Source organism: Sinohyriopsis cumingii, chromosome 18, assembly GCF_028554795.1.
Source record: "Sinohyriopsis cumingii isolate HCF-2022 chromosome 18, ASM2855479v2, whole genome shotgun sequence".
NCBI classification, from domain to species: Eukaryota; Metazoa; Mollusca; class Bivalvia; order Unionida; family Unionidae; genus Sinohyriopsis; species Sinohyriopsis cumingii.
Window position 1 is genome coordinate 22,425,183 of NC_142978.1, and position 25,917 is coordinate 22,451,099.

The window sequence follows — 25,917 nt, forward strand, 5'->3', positions numbered from 1 at the left end:
CAATGAACATGTCTTGACTAGGTCATAAGCCCTTAATCTGTAAATTTGAATAATGTAATGTTGTGAAGGGAATAAATTTATGCAACTGTTATAACGTCTAGTTTACCTTATGTCAGGGTAATTTAAATTTGTTTAATAGGAACCCATTTCATGGGATTGACACTACAACCAGTAAGCTCTGGCTTACTGACTGAACTGTAAACATATCTGACCTCTAGAGCATGTATATGCCCATAAGTATCTCTTTCAAGAGCATGTCTAAGCCATACTTATCCTTCTCTAGAGCATGTCTATACTACATGTATCCTCTTCAAGAGCATGTCTAAGCCATAATTATCCCTTTCAAGAGCAAGTCTATGTCACAAGTATCCCCTTCAGGGGCAAGTATCCTTTTCTAGAGCAAGTCTATGTCACAAGTATCCCCTTCAGGGGTGAGTATCCTTTTCTAGAGCAAGTCTATGTCACAAGTATCCCCTTCAGGGGCAAGTATCCTTTTCTAGAGCAAGTCTATGTCACAAGTATCCCCTTCAGGGGCGAGTATCCTTTCTAGAGCAAGTCTATGCCACAAGTATCCCTTTCAAGAGCATGCCTATGTCACAAGTATCCACTTCAGGGGCAAGTATCCTTTTCTAGAGCAAGTCTATGCCACAAGTATCCCTTTCAAGAGCATGTCTGTCACAAGTATCCCGTTTCAAGAGCAAGTCTATGCCACAAGTAACCCTTTCAAGCACATGTCTATGCAACAAATATCCCTCTCATCATGATGTCTGTGACACAAATATCACTTTCAAGAGCATATCTATTCTACAAGCATTCCTTTAGTTAACATACACATGTCTATTCAGCAAACAAGCATTCTGAGGACATATCTACTACCCTGCCTGATACAGATATGGCTTCTTTTTCACAGTAATGACAGGGCTGAGAGGATATGAAAGAGCTTATCTCCCTGACTCTTCAGGCTAAGTATGTCATCCATACTCTCAAAGTTTTAGACTCTTGACCATAAAAAAAAACTTTACTGAAAACTCTTAATCACGATTCTCAGATCACGCCTGAGGTCAGAGTAGGGTAGGGATGTTTGGATATAAAAGGGAAGAGCTTATTGATTCTACAGTTTAACTATAATCAGTTATTCTTCTTGTGGGTTGGGATTTTTTACTATATGGACAAACTCAACTCAAATTGTAACTAAGAATTTTAAATGACTTTGACTTTGTTTGAGGGTTGATGGTAGGGTATGGATGGATATGAAATGGAATTGCTAAATGATTCTATATTTTGGGTATGATAATTATTCCTCATGGGGTCTGGGGTTAGTGAGCATGTGGGAAAAAAATTAAACTTTAACCAAGAATTTAAAATGACCGACCTAGTGTCAGTGACGGAGCTAGGGCAAGAGTATGTAAATATGAAAGAAAAGTATTTAATGATTCTATAGTTTAAGTATAATATAAGGAAACAGAAAAATTCAAACTGAAAACTCCAGAAGGAAGTTCAAATAACAATGAACCTACCAGACAGTGAGAGAAAGGGTATGGGTGCATATTATACCTTTTCCCCTCCGGGTTTGTGACTTGTGACCATAAAGAAAAACTTCAAGTGAGAGGATTTTTAAATCACCTTAACCTTGCCAGAAGGTGTCTTGTGATGAGATTTGGATTTTAACATAGCTTTAACAATTTTTCAGTCATATCACTATGATGTCTACAATGTGGCAGTTTATAGTGACGTCTAGCACTGGAGCATCATGAAACAGACGCTCAGCATGATGTCCCACCCAGTCACATTATCATGACACCAGGCCGACTAGTCATAATACTAACATCTTAATGCTGAATGCCAAGCGAGGCAGCCGTTAGTACCATTTTTATAAGTCTTTGGTACAAGTGTGCCGGGGATCGAACTCACAACCTCGTGCATCCGAGGGTGACACTCTAACCACATGGCCACTGGAACAGTCTGCCGGAAGGTAGGGCGGTGGTAAGGAGGTGCATGAATATGAAAGAGCAGAACTTCATGATTCTATTATTTTTCACTTTCTGTGAATGGAACCAATGAACATAGAGATAAAGTTGAACCAATGAACACAGAGATAAAGTTGAACCAATGAACACAGAGATAAAGCTGAACCAAAACCATAACAATTGCTAACATCTCTGCCTGGTTGTTATACTCATTTCAAACCCTTGTAAAAGCACCTGAGATAACAAACCAGAATCCTAAAGATGCTGACTGCAAAAACAATTTAATTCAAATTTTACAAATCCCAAGCAGAACAAGTTGCATCCATTTTAATAGTGGGAAGTATGTTTCCCTAAGCTTTATCTTCAGTCCCACCAATAAACACATGAGTAAGTAAAATAAACTTTTTCCATAACAGTGTACTGGACATTATCTCCAAAAATGTCCAAACTCTTCTCACATTCTGGCATCAAGGTTTATAAGATTGTTCCACAAAATCATATTTGCTCTTTTGTTCAAGCTTTATTCCATGTAAAACTGCAGAATATCAGGACTAGGAGCTTCAGTTTGAGATATTTCATTAAATCATTTTTTTAGAATTCATGGCCTTAGATTTGGCCTATCACCATTATCAACCATTTATTTTTTACATTCCCTGCTGCAAAGTGATTTACTGAGACTAAATCACTGTGACTTAGGCACTATGAAGTGATTTTGAATGCTGGACATGACATCAAACTTCTGTCATAAAAAGACTAGGTTCCAATTTCACTAAATTTCTAAAATCAAATTGACATGTTGCATTAACTTGCTGATGATCTTGTAGAAATTAAATTTTGGCAATAATGGGATTTCTGTGAAAAGTATATAAAATACAAGAAAAAAATTGGACATTTGGGAAGCTAATTGTTCTTGACAAGCAAGTTAAGGAATTTCCCAAATTTGAGGAAAACCTCACTTTTTCCTTCTAGATAAAACTAATAAGACTAATTTTGGGAAAATACATGATACTATGACTGTATTTTCATCCCTAATGCCTGCCTAATGTTCCACAAAATACTCAAAATTCTAAACCAAGCAATAAATATGATATTCAAAAATAACACTCTGAGAAAGAAGAGATGTTTTAATAGTGAAACTGCAGCAAAACCAAAATGATGTTTGCAGCGGAAGATGAGCATTTAAATGATTCAGAGCAGACTGAAGGCTTAACTAAACAAAAGTTTTCAGGAAAGAAGTTTTCGTGTTTTTTGAACAGCAATGTGTCTGAAAAGCTGTCTTAGAAAATGTAAATGCAAAAGAATGTATTTGTAAATGACTGTGTTTACCCGACTGCAAATCCAGTGCTGCCTGAAGTTTTGGAGGGCAGTAGATTCCATTGGCTGTTGTTCTACCTGATGTCAGTGCAGCTCTATGCACCAACAAATAAAAAAAGTAAATGAATTTGAAAGATAGATTTGATGTCTTAACGACAGATTTTACAAATACAGAATTTTATCTAACTTCAATTTGCAAGTAAATAGATTTTGTTTGTGATTGGTGAAAATAATATTGTGCTTAGAGCTGTTTTAGTGACTGGTTAAAATATTAATGTCCTGAGAGATTTTGTTGGTGATTAGTTGAAATAATGTCCTGAACAATTTTGTTGGTGATTAGGTGAAATAATGTCCTGAACAATTTTGTTGGTGATTAGGTGAAATAATGTCCTGAACAATTTTGTTGGTGATTAGTTTAAATAATGTCCTGAACAATTTTGTTGGTGATTAGGTGAAATAATGTCCTGAACAATTTTGTTGGTGATTAGTTGAAATAATGTCCTGAGAGATTTTGTTGGTGATTAGTTGAAATAATGTCCTGAGAGATTTTGTTGGTGATTAGTTGAAATAATGTCCTGACAGATTTTGTTGGTGATTAGTTGAAATGTCCTGACAGATTTTGTTGGTGATTAGTTGAAATAATGTCCTGACAGATTTTGTTGGTGATTAGGTGAAATAATGTCCTGACAGATTTTGTTGGTGATTAGTTGAAATAATGTCCTGAGAGATTTTGTTGGTGATTAGATGAAATAATGTCCTGACAGATTTTGTCAGCAATTAGTTGAAATAATGTCCTGAGAGACTGTGTTGATGATTAGTTGAAATAATGTCCTGGGAGATTGTGTTGGTGATTAGTTGAAATAATGTCATGAGAGATTTTGTTGGTGATTAGTTGAAATAATGTCCTGAGAGATTTTGTTGGTGATAGTTGAAATAATGTCCTGACAGATTTTGTTGGTGATTAGTTGAAATAATATCCTGACAGATTTTGTTGGTGAATATAACAGAAATTAAATAAAACATATATTTATGTGCAAGCAAGTATAAAATTTGGATCAGTAACCCACCTAGCTTTTGGTAAGTTACTGAGAGCATGGTACACTTTACTCTCCAACAGCTGAACCTCCACTAGCAGAGCTTTGTCATCAAGTTTCTTCAACTCTCTTAACAGGGAGGAGCCTGTTGATAGATTGAAATATAAACAATGAAATAATATTCACATTGTAACGTGCTTGGCTGCTAAAATATTACAAAAGTAAAACCATCATTGTCATCCTAAAACCCTCATATCATAAACTCTTATTCACATTTTAAGAAACCTTGTAATATTTTGTCAAATTGGGGTGGGTGGGTGGGTGTAAATTATGAATCACTGTGAATAGTTAATCATAATAATATTAGGGAAATTAACTATTGCTACCTGCCTAATTCAGTCCATCATGTAGACTATAATGGTACTATCAACAGGAAAAAAACTCCTCTGAAATAAAAGTATAATTATCTTCCCAGGCTTTCACTAGGTGACTACCCATATCCCCAACTGTTTATCTGTTTAAATGTGAGTGATACAACAACAAGAATGCTCACAATAGCCAGGAGGTATAAGAGGGTTTGTTTGCAATGTTACTTGATATGAATTGGAGAAACACCACTTATAAAAATGTTCTTTCCCTGTCAAATATATTACCCAATCACAGTAACATTCGGAGAATAGATAAGACTAGAGAAAATGTAACAGTTCCAACCGCAACCCTGGTAACAAACAGGAAGACATGATCCTTATAATCATCATATGAAAGGTAAGACAACACTCCTAAGTGAGAGGCAGCAGAAATGAGGGACAATTATATATCAAACAACACATAACTGCCATGAAGCTTGAATCAGAGGGCAAGGAAGAATGTAGTTTCCCTATTTAAAAAAAATCTGCAGTGAAAGTGTTAAACCAATTATTATGAACTGGCATTAACAAGGTCTGGTAGGCATCTGGGCAACAGCCACCAATAGCATTAGATTCTCTTTTCTGCACAGTAAAAGCTTAAGAAAGCTGACTGTGCATGACAGCCGCAATAAATATCAAAGATAGCTATAATCTCATGCTAATGTATCTAGCAGGTTATCTAGCATTGTGAGATCTCTGACACTGGCAAAGAATCCCCCATTTCAGCCAAAAGATAGAAGCTAGGAGGTGACGTCCTGCTTTCCCTCCTTAACAAAGGAGAAAACGTCTCCTTTAAATCTAACAAATGCTTTCAATGCATTTATGATAGCACTTCACAGCACAAACTGAGTCTTGCAGAATCATCTCTCTAAAAAGATCAGTTACAAAGAAAGTCAATGACAACCTTCAGATTGTCCACAGACAGCAACTGACTAACATCAACACAAACGACCAAAATGGCATCCAATTCATCCTGCAAGCCATTTCTTTGGAGGCTTGGAGACAAGATATTGGGCTTCCTCTCCCCTTAACAGACAGCTTCCTGTGCTGTAATAACTACTGCCATTAATATTACTGCTGTTGTCTTATGAAAGAAGGATTGTTGTTGTAGGGTTTAATGCCATTTCTCAGCACAAGATAGACTATACATGGCGGCCAGTATAACTGGTGGAGGAAGAACCCTGGAAAACCCAGGGAAGAACCACCGACCCACGAGAAGCTACTGGCAGGCTTTCCCACTAACCCACGCTAGCCGAGCCTTGGACTTGAACCCACGCAGACAGAGGTGAGATGGCAGTGACCCGGAACGGTGAACGCTTTAGACCACTCGGCCACTCGGGGCCCCATGAAAGAAGGAAGGACAAGGTAAGATGAGTCAGACAGGCAATTTCTGTATTGTGTACTTCTTAACATTTTAAATATTGCCTCTGAATATTAGTGTAGTTTCAAAAGGCAATGTGTGTGTGCAAAGTGTGGTGAGATGCACAATTAACAATTTTGGCAATGATGCAAGAAGATGCCCATCCATATTCATTACCTGCTTTCTCTTCAAATCTGAAGACAGCATTTCTAATTAACTTTTGAGGTTGCCTGAACACTCTATGCACTCTGAGGTTGCCTTAACACTTGGTGATCTGTCTTGTAGGACAGATATGACAACTACTTCTCTGACCTTAGTTTGGAACTTTTACATGATAGGTATCTGAATGTGTCTTCTATTATTGGATTGAAAATGATGACAGCAGCTAGCTTTACATGAAATGGTCGACAACCATCTTATGGGACTGAGTCAGTAAACAAAAGGTGGAGACTAGATGATGGCATGAGAGGACATCCGATGATAGCAAATAGAACACAGACCTCATAAATCAAGGTTTAACTTTGTCCTTTCATGGTAGCATTGGGGTTTTACACCTTGCTGAGGTTATCTTTATATGCAAGTAATGTTGGGAAGAGTTGAAGAATTGTAATTTATAGACAAGGATAACTATGTGTGAGTATGTGTGTTTTGTATTTGTAACATAGCTTTAACATTTTTTCAGACATATTGCTATGTCTGCAGTGTGGCAGTTCATAGTAATGTCTAGCACTGGGGCATCATGTCACAGACACGTAGTATCATGTCCCACCCAATCACATTATCCTGACACTAGGTGTTATGTGTTTAGGCTCTCATAAACAGTAACAAGAAAAAAGTGAAGACAACAAGCTTTATAAAATTTAACAAATAATTTATTTCCCTAGAACAAAGTAAAAATGAGGAAAAGAACTCATAGTTTTAACAATCAAAACGAAAAATAATCCATGAATTAAAAATTGGAAGTCCTATTTAAAAAATGTTCTAATGAATTTGAGTTTGAGTCCCAATTAAAATCCAAAATGTAAGGCAATGACATATATTGTAGCCAGTATAATAATGATGTGTCTACAGTTCTTTGTTGTACTATGGAAAATATCATTCCAGTTTTGAATTCCAAATAAAATTTCAATAAATGTCTTTGTCCACAAATTCTGTATGAGCACTTAAATATTCCCAGGGATAAGAATTAATCTCTTAGAATCCAAATAATCAGAAGAAAAATTTAAAATTTAACTCCATCTGGTCATAACAGAAAAAATACCACCTTGACGTCAAAGTGTTTAAAAGCCCAACTCCAATTATTTCTCAATACATCACTATATCTGACTACTGCGCAATTCCAGTAAAACCAGAATTTCGAAATAGAGGCTATTCACATGTGTAAAGTCACATGCACCAAGCAAATCCAATTTAATTTGAAAATGAAAAATGCAGAAAATGCTATTTAGGCAGCAAATCCAACATTTGTATAAAGAATACTGCATTTTATGTACCAAAGGCACACAGGAGTAATTAGCGTATATGCCAAAGAAAATTTTCAAACATTTCAAATTGATTTGTTTCAACAGATTACTATATACTTGCTTCCAACTGCATAATGCATAGACCCAGAGCTGCCACTGTATATTGCTCCAACAGATGTATCTATGCAGTTTGTTTGGAGTAATCAAAAGCACAGCTCCTGATCTGCCAGTGCATTCTGTTTGCAGTTGGACCAAAAATCTTAAGCGAGTATATATGGTAGGTAAACAATACAGTGGTCCCCATCATTTATAGCCACCAATTCTGCACTGGGAAAGTGGCCTTATAAGACAGATGGCCTTTCCAGAGGAGGTCTATATTTCTGAGATGTGTATGTATATATGTATATAGTCGGAAAGCTACATATAACTTAAAGTAGTTAATATCTTCATTTAAAGGTAGCATTAATTATCAAAACATTCTTGTCTTAAAAACAGATGTATTTCAAGGTAAAATAAATCAATAGCTCGTATTCTTAGGCATGAAATGTCTGTGGTATTGTTGGCATGTGCATTACAAAATCATTCAAAAATGTTATCCGAGTCTTGGTACATACATTGTTTTGTATTTAAAATAATTCTCTTTCCGTTTACTCCATTTTCCCACTGCTACAGAATGTTCTTTTTATTTTACACCCTTGTTTATTTGAGTCTTCCAACATAAACTTTTGGGCATGTGAACTCTCCCCATGTTGAATAACATTTATTTTTCTTCTAAAGTATTATTTCTTCATTTATGTGATGACATGTTAAAGTTCTGTAATGATTTATTATTATGTGGCTAATTGTACAATACTGCGATTTAATTTTGTAGACGAAACATTTGTAAACGAAGGAAGTGATACTGTCACATGATTTTTCAGTCTTTGTCTTGTACCCTGTTTTTTTTAACGTTAATTGTTTCTCTGTGTGTGTTTGTGTGTGTGTTTTAATCCACAAAATCTATTTTTAGCCTATCTTTCCATGTTATCATCTTGACAATTACGTTGGTCGTAATCATCAATTTAGCTAAGCTATAATTATGAAAATGTATGACTTACAAAGTGAAAATGTTCAATAACTGATAAAAAAAAGTTATACATCTGCTATCAGTTTTGAAATCAAACTTTTTTTTTGCCATGACTGCAAATATTTCAAGACTTCATATAAACAATACAGGAAATCATTCTACTTAAATCTTTCTTTTCTTTGTATCCTAAAAACTATATTACAAATTGCAAGAAACTTACCCAACTGTAGAGCATCCTGGTATCTCTTTGTGTCATAATATAGGGCAACTAAACGGGCCTGAAAATAAATCAACACGTGGAAAAGAACTGAAAAGACAAATACTTTAACTCTATGGCAACTAAAAATCTATCTCTCCAATAACTGCCATCTCTTGAATAACCCTCTCCTCCCATGACCTTTAAATGTTTGAAATGATCAAAGAAGAGAACCAATTTAAGTAGGTTCCAGCTTTGCTTTGTCTTACTTTATCTCCTGGACAAATAAAGGGAAAAAATATTTTTGTATATGAAAGATTAACATGTACAAAACTTTCCATATCAATTACATCACTGAGGTGATTGTGGCTTAATGCTGAAACTGTTATGTTTCTATGTTGGTTAGCTGGGAATGACAATTGACTCTAATCTTAAGATCAAAAAAAAAAACATTGGGATTTTGCCTTGATCTTAGAATATAAAAATAAAACATATGGATTTTGCTTTGATCTTCAGATAACGTAAATGAATTTTTAAGATCCTCCAATTAAAATATGTCATTGAAATAATCATCATATTAACCATTTTAATAAGAAACTTTGAAAAAATATTAACATTTCATTTCATGCACAATAAAACAATCAGGGAACAAATCTATAGAGTATTCACTGTAGCATTTTTAATGAATAAACATTTTTTTTGTTCATTTTTGAAAAAAGAGAGATGGTGACCTACTGATGAACGCATTCAGTTGTGAACCTGTGTCGGCAAGAAGTTTTCTTAACATATGGTAGGCAACACTGACAGGTAAGATGGGCAACAGTATCCCAGTCAATGAATGGAAATGATAAATGGCCATAACTTGTGCAGGATGTGGTACTACACATCAAGGCAGACCTGCCAAACCTAGCAAGACCGTCTCAGTAAGGTAGTTCTTTTTTCCATAGGTTTGCCCAGTTTTCAGTAAGGTGTAAAAAAATATCATACAATGCTATTATAAAGCTGGAAAACATGTATTTAGAAAGTCAGGTATTCAAACTGATGCAGCGATGGTAAACATTATGTTCAGCTAAAAAGTTTGTAAAGTACAAGTAGACCTTATTTACCACTAGTACAGTTGCACAAACTTCAGTTCCAAACCTACTGGAGCTCAATGGCTAGTAGCTATCTCTTAAGTTGATGTAATTCTTGGAATTTTTTCGATATTACATGACGACAATATATCTCCTGCATGAGACATAATCTATTCGACAGGTAATGTCCAATGAATTTAACTGTTGCCCTTCCTGGTTTTAATTCACAAGAATCTGAATATTCCTTTTTATTCTTCTGTACTGACAAATTAATACTTTTCAAGATTCTTATTTTCCCTTTTGTTTTGAACATGTATCGCTTGATGGATGCGATGTTTTGAAAATTCTATAATCAACAGTTTGATTATGCAGACATTTTTCACGAAAAAAATATGTGCAGTTTAAAGTGTCTACTGTAAAGGTAGTCTGGTTCCCTAACAAACTACACTATATCTAATATGAAACCCATTTTCAAAACAAACACAGATGAGACAATTATCCGCATCTAACCACATCAATAATATTTGCATAGTTTTAAATTATAAGGATTGACAGGTGTTTCAAGATTTAAGATTGCTCACAAAACAAGTAAATACTTCTTGCCACTATGAATGTTCTCCCTGAAACAACAGTGTGCATAAGCACATACGGCTTTTCATTTCAATAATCCATTGTGTGGCAGTACAATAGGTAGACCAACATACAGATGGACAGATAAAAGAAAAAACAAGACACACTGATCTAAAGAATATGACCCTGACCCCAAGGTCAAAAGGATGAGCAAGCTTATCAATGAATGGATTGTGTAAGCTTCATAATGATTCATCCTGAGCATGAAGAAAATGGGGTTTAGAAAAAATATAAGCAAATAAAAGAATTTTAACCTAAATCTAATAAAAATTGTCTATTACTGTGACTATGATCCAGTAGTACTAAGGGTCAATGAGCACATTACAGAATAAATTGCCACAGTTTCATATATAATTTATTCCAATTATGAAGAAAACTGATCAAGGGGTTTAAGAAATATAAGCAAATGAAACAAACCTTTAACCAAAACCATAATAAAAATTTTCTCTGACTGAACTCTTGACCCCAATATGGTAGGGATAAATGAGGGTGTCACTTTAGTTTTATATTGATTCATGCCAAGTGCCAAATATGAGAATTGATCAAAAGGTTTGAAAAGAAAATCCATTCTAGATCAAATATGAATTGAGGACTATATCCTTCATTTCTGTCTGTCTTGTTTAATCTTAGAGACAAGAGTGGGTTTTATTATTTGACCAGTTCACATTGTGCAAACTATCTGTAGCACCCAATGCGATGCAGGCTAATGTCATTACCTCAATAGCAGTTTCAACCAATGTTCTTTGAATGCTGATATGTTTTTAAAGTTTGTAAATCTAAATTTTTACGCTCTATCATAAGTTCAGGAAATTTTCATTCGGTATTTTACTGTATGAAAGTTACGGAATTCACTATACGCCAATTTGACTTCAACCCTCACTTTTCATTCAGGAATTTGATTTCTTTTCAACAAATCCTTCATTATACATTGCTGTTGGATAAGCAAATTCCACCCTGTAGATTTCTATTAGAATCAATCCCCACTAACGTGGGCTCAAAGAACAAAATCATTAAAATATATTTTCAATCATCTAAATCTCAAATATTCAAATGACATTGCAAAATACAGATGTATCTTATAATATCATTTAAGAGTAAAACAAATTCAATATTCATATATTTTGCAATTTACGGGTCAAAGAAACATCTTTCAAAATAAACTTTACCTCTAAAGCCTGTCTCAAGAAAGTCCTTTTCTCATCTTTTGCCCATTCTATACACTCCTGACATAATTCAACCTATAATGAAAAATTACCATTTTCAATAATGATGACAACAGTCATAGACATACATATTCCCACATGGCAGGCATGATATTCCAAACATGTGTTTCTTATATGGTAAACAAGATAAATTACCCTTTTTTCTCAAGACCTCTAGAAAGCTCAGACTTGTTTCCCAGCAGTATATGATAAGAAGCAATGACCAATTGAATTCCCCAAACTACCATTATTTTTTGAAACTTTTTCAAGAAATGTCCCCAAAAATGAGACAATGGAAACACAAGTCCCTCAAAAAACTGATACTCTACTGTCTGAAAAGAATTTCCAGGAATTCAAGATAAGACCACTTCTTCCATTTAACTGTGAGTGCTGAAACAATCTATGATATTCTTGGGAAGCAAGATTTCAAATTATCCACTATGGCATCCATGTTGGATGTAAGCTTGGCACCATGTTTATTTAGGATAAACTAAAACAACATTAGATGACTTTTGCAGAAAACCCAATGCTGATATAATCGTCCATTCAGGAGAATTAGGGAGAAGATTTTCAATATGTTAATTGCAGCAGCCATGATGGATGTCTGCATTGCACCATCTCCATTCAGGACCAACTAAATACCATAATTAATCTTCTGGTAAACACTCCATGTTAATATTACTTTCTATTTAGCTGGAATAACAATAAGATTTTCAAGATGGCTGCCATGGTGGCCATATTGGATGTCAGATCAGCAAATTTACATTTAGTACAACTAGACACCATCTTAAGTCTTCTGGTGAAAACTCAAAAACTGACATGACTATCGATCTAGGAGGAGTAGTTGTAAGATTTTCAAGATGGTTACTGTGTGTGAGTGTGATTCTAATTTTTAACGTATCTTTAAAAATTTTCTAGTCATATCTCTATGATGTCTGCAGTGTGGTAGTTTATAGTAATGTCTAGCACTGAGGCATCATGCCACAGACATGTAGCATGATGTCCCACCCAGTCACATTATCCTGACACCGGGCTGACCAGTCCTAACACTAACCTCTTAATGCTGAGCGCCAAGCGAGGGAGCTGTTAGTACCATTTTTGTAAGTCTTTGGTATGACTCGGCCGGGGATCAAACACACAACCTCCCGCATCTGAGGCAGACATTCTAACCACTAGGCCACCAGAGCAGTTCCAAGATGGTTACTGTGGCTACCATACTGAATATCAGATCAACTAGACCAACTAGACATGGATATAGTGATGTCTAATACTGGGGCATGATGCTGCAGACATGTAGCATCATGTCCCTCCCAGTCCAATTATCCTGACACCAGTCCAACCAGTCCTAACACTAACATCTTAATGCTGAATGCCAAGCGAGGCAGCTGTTAGGACCATTTTTATTAGTCTTTGATATGACTTGCCTGGGGTTTGAACCTGTGACCTCACACATTTGAGGTGTACATTCTAACCACTTTGCCACCAGAGCAGTCCAATTGGAAATAAGAAGTCTTCTGGCCAAAAAAAACCCCATGCTGACATTACTTTCCTTTCATAAGTAACAATAACATGATTTTCAAGATAGCTGTTGTTGTGGCCACATTGGATGTCAGATTGGCACCAATGTCATTTAGGAACAATTAGATATTATAATTAGTCTTACAGTGAAAATCCCATACTGATATTACCACCCATTCAGGTGAAGTGAAAATATTTTCAAAATGGTCATTGTGGTGGCTTTATTGGACATCTGAATGGAAGCGTTTTCCTACAGAACCAACTAGACAGCATAAGAAGTCTTCTAGTGAAAACCCATTGTCAATGTAACTTTCCATTCAGGATCAGAAGCATTAACAAAAATTGGCTGCCATCGCAAAAATAGTGGACATCATATTAGCACCATTTTCATTTAGGACCAATTAGACAATAGTAGAATCCTTTCAGTGAAACTCCCATCTTGATATGACCATCCATTCAGAAGTAGTAGTGAAAACAAGATTTTCAAAACAGTTGCTGTGGTGGCCATATTGGATGTTCAAGCAGAAACATTTACTTTCCATTCAGGAGATATTCAAGGTGTCTACCACACTGCACATTTATTCACCAATTAGACATCATAAGAAGTTTTTCCGTGAAACTTCCATGTTGATATAAGCAACCATTCAGAAGGAGTAGTGACAACAAAATTTACAAAATGGCTTTGGAGGCCTTATAGGATTTCTGAGCAGCACCAATTTCATTTAGGACCAAGTATAACCTGGGATTAACGTGTGTGTACAAAAAGTTCCATGGCAATTCTCTAAGTTGTTAGTAACAGTACTGATAGCAAACTTATGCTTATGGAACGACATCAGATCAGGCAACAGGCCATCCCATAATCTCTGCTGGAATATGACCAATGGAGCTAAATAAAACTAAACCCTTATTGTGTAATTTAACTGACCACATTTATAGCCTACAAAATTTCAATTAAATCCTCCAAATGGTGTTGGAGAAGACGTATTCTCAAAATACCTTTTTTAAAACAATTTTTTCAAGTTATGTCACCAAAAATGGTTCAGAGTGTAAATTTAAACCTCACTGCACATTTATACCAACCACATACTAAGCCTACAAAGTTTCATTAAAATCTCCAATCAGTGTGGGAGGAGAAGCAATGATTTTATAAAGATGGACAGAGACACATGGGCAATGACATCTATGCTCTTTCCTGAAGTGCAGGGATGGAAAGGATATTCTGGATGACACAAAATACACATACAGACATGTCTTTTTAAAAAGCTGCACACCTTTACATGTAAAACATCAGATCTGGGTCTAGCTGTTTTTAACTATCACTATACTACTGACTGACTGACCTCTTTGCCTGTACCCGCTTCCATATCTAGAAACAAGTCGACCAGTGCCCTGACCAGTTTGGCTGCCTTGGCTTTGCTCACTAGATTTAGGAAGGGACGTGTGAACTTGATTAGAAGTGCCAATTCTGAAAAACAAATACAGTAATGCGTACAGAACCAGAGATAAGGAAAGTAATTATCATAATATCCTCATGTCCAATTAACTGAACATTTTTGATGTAAACATTTAGTAAAATAAATACAGAAAAAAAAAAAACTGAACTTAAGGACTCTGGTCTTGCAAGACCACCTGTCATGTAAAACAGATTGGTCATCCATGTATCAAACGTGTTACACAGCTTTATGATCTCCAACAAGAAACCACCTGTCTTGAGAGACAACTTTTGTCAGCAGGTGTGGTCACTCAAGGTAGCTTTCACTGTGCTTTACTACCATAATTCATAAATTCTAAGGAATGATTAGGATTTCAATGTTAAATTCTTAAAAGTAGCTGTTTGGTAAAATTTCTTCATGGTAAACATACATGTGATAATTCCCAATTTTATTGAAAATTCCTGGGTTTTAAACACAATTCCATATCAATACAGTATATAAAAAAATTCCCATCTTTCAGCCTACAAAACTGGGTTTTTTTAAAATAAAAAATGTCCCACCCAACAGTATATGTAGAAAGCCACTGTGTCCTATTATTTAGCATGTCTTAAGTCTTAAAACTAACTCAAATGCTACTAATTATATAATACAATCAAAAACCCATCCTTGCAAACTTCTCTAAGGTTATTTGCTTTGATTTCTGGAGGTCATTGATTTATCCATGAATTTCAGAGAGAATGGGAGTTGCCCCTCCTGCATTTTTATAAGCAATTTTACATTTTTTTAACTGAAGGTGTGGAGGTCTTTATATGAGAACTGTATCAATGACAGACCACTTATAGTATGTTTCAACAACTGTATATATAATAAATAAAAAGGAAAAACTGAGTTGTTTGCTTTTTGCAGTTTTGGCATAGCTACAGTGGTCATGTGTTATAACAATGGCACTACTGTGTGTCCATTAGAACTGCATGTCACAATAGAGACATGGTTCATTACAGTCCATAACAACACATGTTACTGGCATCCTGGAAAAAACACTGATGGTGCATTCTTTCATAGATAATCCAATCATGTCATGGAATACATCAAGTGTAATGATGATACAAGTTGCTCCAGTGCTTCATTCAAAGTGAGATTTTGTTAATATGCTCTGGCAAGATAATATCTTGGACATCCATTACCTTACCTCATTCCTGCAGTGAATTCATAAGACCACAGTCAATGCATAAGAACAACCATTTTCTTCCCATATGCAAAACACTGCTCATGTTGAGTTAACTTCCTTTAGAAGTAGATATGAATATTCAAAATCATTCTTTGTGAAACTCTGATTGAATTTATTCTTAAAAAAATAAACTACCTGGAATTATAATTATCCTAATTATAATGTCTTGTATAGAAAACCACATGAAATAACTGTAGAAACATGAAATAATGGGTACATTCAAATACACCTCTTGCTCAATATTTAAAAACAATTCTCCTAATAATTTTTTGTTGTCGTTTCAAAGGTTTCTTTCCTTTGTCAATACAAATGCCTGTAAAATATTATGGAATTTATGGTGTAATCATGTACCTGAAGGAGCAGAATGAAACATCCATGTCATCACACCCCATGACATGAACATCAATGCATCATAAATCTGACACAAATCAACATTAAAACAATGGTCACTGTTGAGCCTCCCTATATACACTTTATAGGGAGGTGTTTCCATGCACTGAGCACTAGCTGATCTTTGTTGAATAAGCTTTTTTCTAAATATTTTATTTGATTTCCAAAACCATTATCACATTTGACAATATTTCCTTCTTTACTATTACCATGTTACTTTTTGTTTCATTATTCTCTATTATCTCTCCTGTTCTTCCCTTAACTTTTGTTTTTCACCATTATTTCTCTTCTCCACTATACCTAATTTCTTTTTCTTCTCATCTTTTTTTTTACCAACATATTGTTATATTTTGTTGCATTCTCTATCTTTACTCATCCTTCTTCCAATTTAAAGCTTCCTCTCTGCCTTAAGTTTGCACACTTCACATATGAGGGAGGTGTTATATATATATTCACATATGAGGGAGGTGTTATATATATATATATATATATATATATATATATATATATATATATATATATATATATATATATATATATATATGCACAGAACACTGAAATTCTATGAAGATATAACAAGTGGCAAATTAATATCAATGCCATAAAGTGAGTGCATGATAAATTAAATTTTCTTTTTAATACCAAATAATAATGAGAATTTGGAAACAAAAAAGGAAATAACGAATATATGTCTAATTCAAAAGCTACTAGCTTTGATGGTGTGTAGGTGAAGTCCTTAAAAGTGTCAGTGAATTACATTGTTGAACTACAGACTTATACAATGCCTACAGCCACAATCACTTCTGTTGACAATTGAAAACTATTGTTATGTCCATTTTTAAACCAGAAGAACCAAGTGTCAATAATTATAGACCTGTATCAATTCTACCCATTGCTAACCATGTTTTATATTTCATTAAATGATTTTTTTTATTGTCCAAAACAAATTGATTACACTGTGTCAATCAGGCTACCTTCAAAATAATTTCTTTGAGAGAATACTGACTGATTTGACTCATCACTGGTTAAATAATAATGATGACATACATGTATATAATTTTGCAAAGCCCTCACTGTAATGGTTTTCATCCTATCTCATAGCAGATTGCAAACTGTGAAAGGGACTATCTCAGATTTAAGAAAATTTCCATTGGAATACCACAGAGACCAATTATACCCCATCTCTTTTTCATATTATACATAGATGATTTTCCAAAGTGCTTTAGTGTTTATGTATTCTTGTTATCATTGTCAGTAAAACTAGTGTTGAATATCTCAAGCTTCTTCTCATTTCTCTCCATCGTTACTTATCTCACAACATATCTATTTAAGGCAGTGAGTGGAAATTATAGCTACCTGATTCCACATAAAATTTATTTTCATTCTTTTTTTTAATAGGGTTAAAAAAAACCACATGCAAACTATAATTTTTATTACCAGATTCCGGAAATGAAGTTGATTAATCACACTGCTTTGCTGGTCCCTAGGAATGAAACACTGTGAAAAAGTGGTGGTGTGTGTGTGTGTGTGTGTGTGTGTGTCTGCACATGTTTGGTTCCATCTTTATCATATATGGCTAACTTTTGGGTGGGTTTTTAAATCTGTGGTTTGGAGCAATAACAAAATCCATGGAAACTGATATCACATTATACAGTAGTCTCCCTCTTATAAGGCCACCCCTATTGCAGCAAGGAAGTGGCCTTATAATGAGGGTGGCCTTTCAAGAGGGGGGATGACAAAGTCACAAGTGCATTTAATTCTAAAACATTTAATATTTTCATTTAAAAATCACATGCATGTTGTGAAATAAATGTAAAACAAACTTTCATCATTTTCAAAAGAATGTTATGAATAACCATTTATATAGTTTTAAAACTGTCTTTATAATTATGTTACAGATCACATCATCTGCCACTTTGTTGGTAACAGTCTAAAAAAACAAACCAGTCTCGTCACAATTAAAAATATCCTTGCTGTCATATCCCCTGCATATATCGTATTGTCCTTTGTTCCAATCTTCGACAACTTCATTATTATCATCAGCTGATTCTCCACTAAGGACAGAACACTTAATATTGTGTCGGACTTGAAATCTGTGCTACCATCCATTATTTGAGGTAAAGTCGTCATATCCCATTTCAACTGACAAAATTGTTGCTTTTTCTTGGATTATTCGACTGGTATGTGGAATTTTCTTAGCACACACAGTGCAAAACCATTCAAAAACCTTGTCATTCAAATCAGGATACAAACATCTCCTGGCTCAAACAATTTTCCTTTAACCGTCCATTCCACCGTCCCACTTCTGCAGAATTGTTTTCTGAGTCTTTCCAACATCACAGTTTTCTGCAAGGATCCTCGACCCCCCCCCCCCATTTCGGTCAGTTGAATTACTTTCTTTTCTATACTGACCATATTTTTTTTCTTCAGTGAAATGTTGATCTATTGCAGTAAGTTATTCAAGTTGCCAACTACAAGACTGATAAAACAATTTTGTATGCGTCTAAACAAATTGCCATGTTTTTAAAGGAAGTGACCTTGTTACATGATTCGTTAGTCGTAGTCTGGTACCCTATTGTTTTTATACATTTCTTTACACGAAGCGAGAGAAGCCAAAACAGCTTCGTTATGTACCATTAACAACATGCAGATTTGACCTCGCGGCTGTTAGGATTTGTAATCTTGATAATTATTGGCAGTAGTATTAGCCACTAATTATCAAAGTGAACAAGCTCAACATCTTACTAAGGGAAGTCATAAAGGCTATCAAACCATTTTCCTGTTGACCTGTGTATTGTACATTGATGCTTCCACTTCTCAGCTGTTACTGCTGTTCAATAATTGTAATCTTAACAATTATCAGAGTGACTAAACCGGACATCTCATTTTAACACAGCAGTAAGGCTAATCGGATTACATGTACTTATCCTTTTGTATGGGTTAAAATTTGAGTCTTTCTCGGCTTTATGGAATAAATGTGGCTTCTCGTAAGGCATAAATGATATAATATTAACCTTAGTGGTACATGTACTTTAGTCAACACTTCTTTCAGTAACGAAAACCTGACATCAGGAAACAGAAAGCAGATTACTTAACACAAGTTATAAATAAAATACATGTTCTGGATACATAATAAAATAAAATGCGGCCACTTGTGAGGGGTAAATTTTATATTATTACACTAATATGCTGGCCGCTGTCACATTAGCCAGGTGGCCTTTTGTGAGAGGTACATTTGAACACAAACTCATCGGTGCCAATGGATTCTGGCTGTAAGGAGTGGGCGGCCGTTGGTCAGGGGGGCCATTCAAGAGGGGGACTACTGTATTATAATGAACATACAAACATCAAAACGGGATTAAATTATAGGCAGCTTATTATGAATATGATAAATTATTATTAATATAACAGCTTAGCATTGGATTGATGATGTAGTTATACACATTGGCAAATATATCAGAATCATTCTCTAATCAAGTAACTAGAATTTAAAAACCTTCTGCTTGTGCTGTTTCTGCCAAGAGGGATCCCAGCTCCAAGATAACCTGCTCTTTGATCTTGATCTGTTCTTCGTCATTGGTGTCTACGTTCCTCTTCACTATTAAAAAATACAAAAGAATTACAAAAATAATAAAATAAAGAGCCCCAAGTTCAGGAATTTTCTAAAAATTTAACATATACCTTGTTATGTTGATTCTAAAACAGGCTTTTAACTTATTATTTATGAAAATAACTATAGGGTAATAAAATCTATAATTTAATGTAACTTTTATTTTCTCTAAATCTATGTCATCACCAATATACAGTTGTCAGACATAATCCTGACTGACTTCTTGCCGAATCGGTCCTTCTAAAACTGAAAGGCATTTATGACAGACTACATATGGAGGTTTATGTGATGAAGCAGTTCCCCTGGTCCCCATTTGCTGTTGACCATATTCAAATTCTGGCAACAAGTTGACTCCACGTCCATATATACTGAAATCTGTACATACCCTCACTTCTGGCTTGGACTTATCCTGAGGAATTCCTGTCATGAGTCAACTATAACCGTAACACTGACATAGGAATGATCATACTATGTTCATGATATTGACATTCTGATTGACTGGACTGGAAAAGGCTGTCATTGAGCCAGCAGTCAATTGTAACTGGTGCACACAAAAGTAACCCAGCAGGATCAATTCTGCTGCTGCATTGAATAACCAGAGGAGTTGCATAAACTCTGTCACAGAAATTCATGTCCTGCTGGAAATGACTGCAGACTGGATAATCTGCATGACACAGACATGAGGGTGACATACATTATTGAAATTAGTTATGTTATAACCTCCATACCCAGGTGGAAGAAACACTGGGATGGGTGAAGGTTAGATTTTTTCCCAATTCATGATAAGAATAGAACTTACAATATGTTTTAAGAGGAGGCTGCCCAGACAGACTAACACTGCTGTAGAGGAAGTCGACCAGAATAGGATAATGATGTAATCCATATAATTTGACAACGATGTAGGAGTTGATATTTAGACTAAATAGACGACTCAAAACTGGTATTCTCGTGGTAGGAAAACCAAACAAAGTTTTGCAAAACTAGGTGAATTGGGACATGAAAGTAGGCATATGTGAGATCAAAACTCATGGCATACTTACCCCTTCAGATGATTTACAATATAGTTGGCTGGAATGGGATGGAAGCCAGAATACCAAAATCAGATTAAGTTGAAGTTTCTTTAACAAATGAATAAAAATATACTAATACTGAATAAAGTGTTTAGATAGCTTTGTTTCATTCAAAATACTTATCATCCTTTTAACTGATTTTTGCATTCCAGCCAACTGAATAGAAGGCCATTGAACTCAAAAACAAGTTTTGTTGCTTCTGTCTGAATTTGAATTTATTACACAAAAAGACATCAGAGAAAGTAAAGTCCGACAAAAGCAATATGGCTTTAGTTTGTAGAAAATCATCAATATGGGCTGCCAAGTGTGTGATATATTCCTGAAAATTTTACTTCTCATTTTGATGTTCATTAACCTCGGAATACGTTACACAACATCGTTATTTAGGCACTAAGAGGGCGATCTAAAAAAACAAATATATGGGGCAGCATCTTACATCGTAGGACTAAGGGGGTGAATAGAAACAGACACCAGAATGCAATAAAAACACCAAAATGCACTTCATTTGTATCACATATACCATAGTGTATACTGGTTGTGTATATATAATTCATATCTGAAATTTAATATAAGTTATATTATAAATTAAGATGTATTTTCTTTACTGCAAGTGATGCAACTCAAATTAACAAGAAGCTGGAAATTGTGCATTTTGGCAATAGTTCTGAAAGTAAATGTGTGTGTGTGTGTGTGTGTGTGTGATTAGCATTTTTAACGTAGCTTTAACAATTTTTCAGTCATATCACTACGATGTCTGCAGTGTGGCAGTTTATAGTGACGTCTAGCACTGGAGCATCATACCGCAGACATGTAGCATGATGTCCCACCTAGTCACATTATCCTGACACCAGGCCGACCAGTCCTAACACTAACCTCTTAATGCTGAGCTCATAGCGAGGCAGCTGTTAGTAAGTCTTTGGTATGACCCGGCTGGGGTTCAAATCCATGACCACACACTTCTGAGGTGGACACTCTAACCACTAGGCCACCAAAGCGGTCTTGAAAATAAATAAATTTAATATTAACAATGTGTATTGCAATGTATACACAAGTTTAATGCTTAAGCTATTAATAGGGCCTAACCGAGTAGATAATTTTCACCAAGTACCGAATCCGAGTATTTGGATGTACTATTTGCCAGATCCAGGCACGAACTGAGTAGTAGGTGCGACTCCGGAGAGTACCGTTTGTTTCATTATTGTATGCAAAGCTTAAACTTTAAATGTTAACTGTTTGTGTAATTATAATTTACTTTTAACTAAATTATTATGTATCAAAATACTTTTTCTTTAAAAGTTCGATATTTATTGAATTATTTTACTTGAAACCATCTGTGCGCGTATTACTTGCCGAGGCGAATACTTCCAAGTAGTACCGAAAAAAGGATGTTCGGCTGAGGCGAATGTCTGAGGCGATTTCCGGTTAGGCCCTAGCTATTAATAATATATACATATTAACAATGATTTATTAAACTGATTATCATGTTGTGGTTATTAATAATTAATATCTAATAAAATCATCGGTTCTTTCTGATAGTCACATATGTAATCATGTGTTGTAACACTTTGTTTAAACATTCTTGTCTACCCAGCTATTTTGTCATGTGATCTACACAAGAAAAACAAAGGCATGGAAATTATGAATAAATGTGTGCTGTTATTCTAGGAATGCAGCCTAAATTATACTGATAATTTTGTGCAATTTTCTTGTTTCATAAGGTTTCTTGTTGAAATGTGAATATTTATATATGCATGTTCTTATAGCATGGTTTTATAGTTCAGTGTTTATCCGCTGCTGATATTCTAGGATTGTATCATATATGGTACCACTAACTTTGATAGACACTGTGTGCAATTTTGTTGTGGTGTAAGGTTTCTTGTTGAACAGTGAATATCTATTGACGAATAGTTTGGTGCCTTTTTGAGGCTGTTATTTTAGAATTGTATATTATATTGTACTGATACCTTTTTTTGACAGCCACTGTGTGTAATTTTGTTGTGGTGTAAGGTTTCTTGTTGAAAAGTGAATACCAAATAATGAATGTTTGTATAGTTTGGTGCTTATCTACAGCTGTTATTTTAGAATTGCATACTATATTGTACTATTAAATTTATTTTACAGCTATTATGTTCAATATTGAATTAGTGTAATGTATATGTGTAGAATTTTATATTACAATTTAATATTCATGTATTATCACTAATTGTTGTTATTATTAATAGATATATAAATCTGAAATTGTGTTAGTGTTATTTTGTCTTTTGTTGCTAATGCTAGTTAAGACATTTTACCTTTTCTTCTTGTTGATCTATCCCACTGTCGCAATTAATTTCATGATCACTCATGAACGATTATGACATACTGCACAATGTTACTTTACTTTTAGGATACATAATATTAGTAATTGATACATAAATGGGCCTTTTGGGGTCAGGCTTCTTTGGACTGTGCCTTTTCAACAATAATCCGTTTTGGTCATGGGCTCTTTTGGTACCAGTCCGTTTTGACTATGATAAGTATATATGATATTGCGATTCTGTGCTTTCAATGCGTTCCGGTGTTTCGGTGTTTCTATGCACTGGGACTAGGACCTTAAAGAGTGTATGAAGGACTCGCAAAGGTTTTTCAAGTTCAGTAGAGATATCACCAGAGAACCACCAAATATATAAAACTTTCAAATAATAAGTCACAAATCCTTATAAACTCGGTTACAATGGGACTTAGGCTCATTACAAAAGGAAGGGGGTGGGGGTGCATGAATAAGCTAAATTGTAGCACTGCGTGCAAGTAACGAAGAAACTTCAATTCGCTACAACAAATATATCCTTACACGCCTTTTTTAAAAATACGATTTTGTATTTACCAAGGCTATACAAAATTTCAATGGCATTTGTTTTGTTGGTTATCTTTAACGTCTGAGCCTTCTCTAACTCTTCTGCAGTTACGGTCATGGTTGTTGACTTGCCGTCCAATCACTGTGATTTAGGGGCATGAATAATTGTGATCGACTTTATTTTTTAGCACTTTATTGACTTGATAATAAGACAGATCTGCATCTATATTTCGTAGAATATATTGCTTTTATTATTATCAAATTTGGTAACCAGTCAGGAACCAAAATATATTTTGTTTCAACTGAAACATTCTCATGAAATATCTACCTGTACATTTATATTAAAACACTAAATCTCAGACTAAATGCAATTCTGAAGTAATTCTAATATACTTTTATGGAAATTTTGTTAATTTAATCATGTGTAAATTAGAAAAGAAACAGAAACAGGATTATAATTTGAAATGTCCGAGGAGTGAATAAATTGAAATAGAAGTTACTCAGGGTTCAAAGGGCATCAACTTGTTGGGAGGATGCAGCGTATACGGCTATCCGGCACAGACTTAAATGTGCCTAGAATTTGTATAGGATGTTGGCAGATGAATAACAACCAAGCACACACATGGGAAGCCCAAACATTAGAGGCAAGTAACCGAATTATTTTTTTAACTACACATGTTCACAAAGCTGTAAATTTTTGCTGGACACCCAGTTTTCGTTAATTGGAGATAATATTGAGTCGAGTAGGGTTCTCAGTTTTCATGTCAGTTGCGTTACCAATTGTTACGAGTGTTTTGAAGTAATGCTTGAAGAAGTTTAATATTTTTATTATTATTGAATATTAAAAGCATTTTTAAATGAAGTGACGGGGAATAGCGTTATCTAAAAGTTGTGCCATGTGGGTGTATAGTTATCTCACTGATGTCGGACAAGGACAGTTCTTATCTGCTCCATAGGGGTCAATGTTCGCCAAGGCCAGAAATTTGATATATGGCAGAGAATGGCGGCTGTCGTTTATGGAAAAGTCTTAATCAAGTGGCTTTTAAATTTAAATTGCAGTTGTATACTGTAATACCAAAGCAGAAGAAAAGTTGTAAACATTGGATCACATGTTATTTTTGGTCAAAAATACATTTTGTATCAAGAAAGAACGATCGTACGTTAATTAAGGAAAGTAATATTAATAGAGTGTACGAAAATATCCCACATTTTGACTCAAAATGCATATGAAAATGTGATTTCTAAATGTTGAAATGAAGACCCACTCCAAGACCTTCTTGAACCTGTAAACCAGAAAATCATATTTACTATGTATCTTTTAGTATCATACAGATAACACCATTATATAAAAGATGGAAATTTATACCTTCAAACGATTATGCGTCTTAGTCCAAGTTTCCAATTTTGCAAGAAGTTGTCCTACACATACAAAATCTTCTGCTACCCAATGTGTCAACTTGCCACTAGAATGGGATTCTCAAGAAATTCACTGGCATATAGTCTGTTTCTAAATTCTTGAGTAATTTTTCTCCATAAACAAGATGTTGTAAACACATTACATCCTATTAATTGTTGTTTCTCTTCCACATGATGGCTTATTTTTTATAAAATATTGAACTGTACTATTCTTTTACATGATCGGTTTAGTTTTCCTAATATGTCTTGCCGTTTATTGGCATTGTTACATTGAATTTTGTAAAACAAGCTATAAACATGACCTACTTACTCAAATGAACTTCCGACAGAAACAGTCCAAAGTAATGTATTTTATTTGTATAGCCCAATGGATAAACATTACCTCTTTTCAAAGCTGTGAGCAGAATAAGCCGACATATCACGAGTCATGAAACCACGGGGGTGGTATCCCGTGTGTCCATCAGTAATATTATTTTGAACTGAATATTCTGGTGACAATTGCCTCTTTCAGTCAGTCAAATTAGGTATGCGTTTTGCTTCATTGTTTCATTATTGGAGACAGAAACCTTACATGTGCAGAAATGCCCAACAGCATTATATATATATATATATATATATATATATATATATATATATATATATATATATATATATATATATATATATATATGTTACTTTAATACCTATCTTCCATAGTTCCACTCTAT

General features: G+C 34.7%; 2 protein-coding genes across 2 annotated transcripts in view; one reads left to right on the plus strand and one right to left on the minus strand.

Annotated features, from left to right (window-relative positions):
- LOC149776210 (26S proteasome non-ATPase regulatory subunit 11-like) overlaps positions 1-23,980 on the minus strand; it is a 38,595-nt gene extending 14,615 nt beyond the window's left edge. Inside the window, exons 1-7 of the mRNA XM_089942560.1 lie at positions 23,825-23,980; positions 19,778-19,879; positions 14,571-14,695; positions 11,677-11,748; positions 8,832-8,889; positions 4,349-4,460; positions 3,294-3,376 (exon numbers count right to left, since the gene is read on the minus strand). Coding sequence (XP_089798686.1) covers positions 3,294-3,376; positions 4,349-4,460; positions 8,832-8,889; positions 11,677-11,748; positions 14,571-14,695; positions 19,778-19,879; positions 23,825-23,912 — 640 coding nt within the window. The 5' untranslated portion in view covers positions 23,913-23,980. The remainder of the gene's footprint in view (positions 1-3,293; positions 3,377-4,348; positions 4,461-8,831; positions 8,890-11,676; positions 11,749-14,570; positions 14,696-19,777; positions 19,880-23,824) is intronic.
- Positions 23,981-24,280: 300 nt separating this feature from the next.
- LOC149776211 (uncharacterized) overlaps positions 24,281-25,917 on the plus strand; it is a 32,025-nt gene continuing 30,388 nt past the window's right edge. The window contains exon 1 of the mRNA XM_089942561.1: positions 24,281-24,438. Within this exon, the coding sequence (XP_089798687.1) occupies positions 24,328-24,438 (111 nt within the window). The 5' untranslated portion in view covers positions 24,281-24,327. The remainder of the gene's footprint in view (positions 24,439-25,917) is intronic.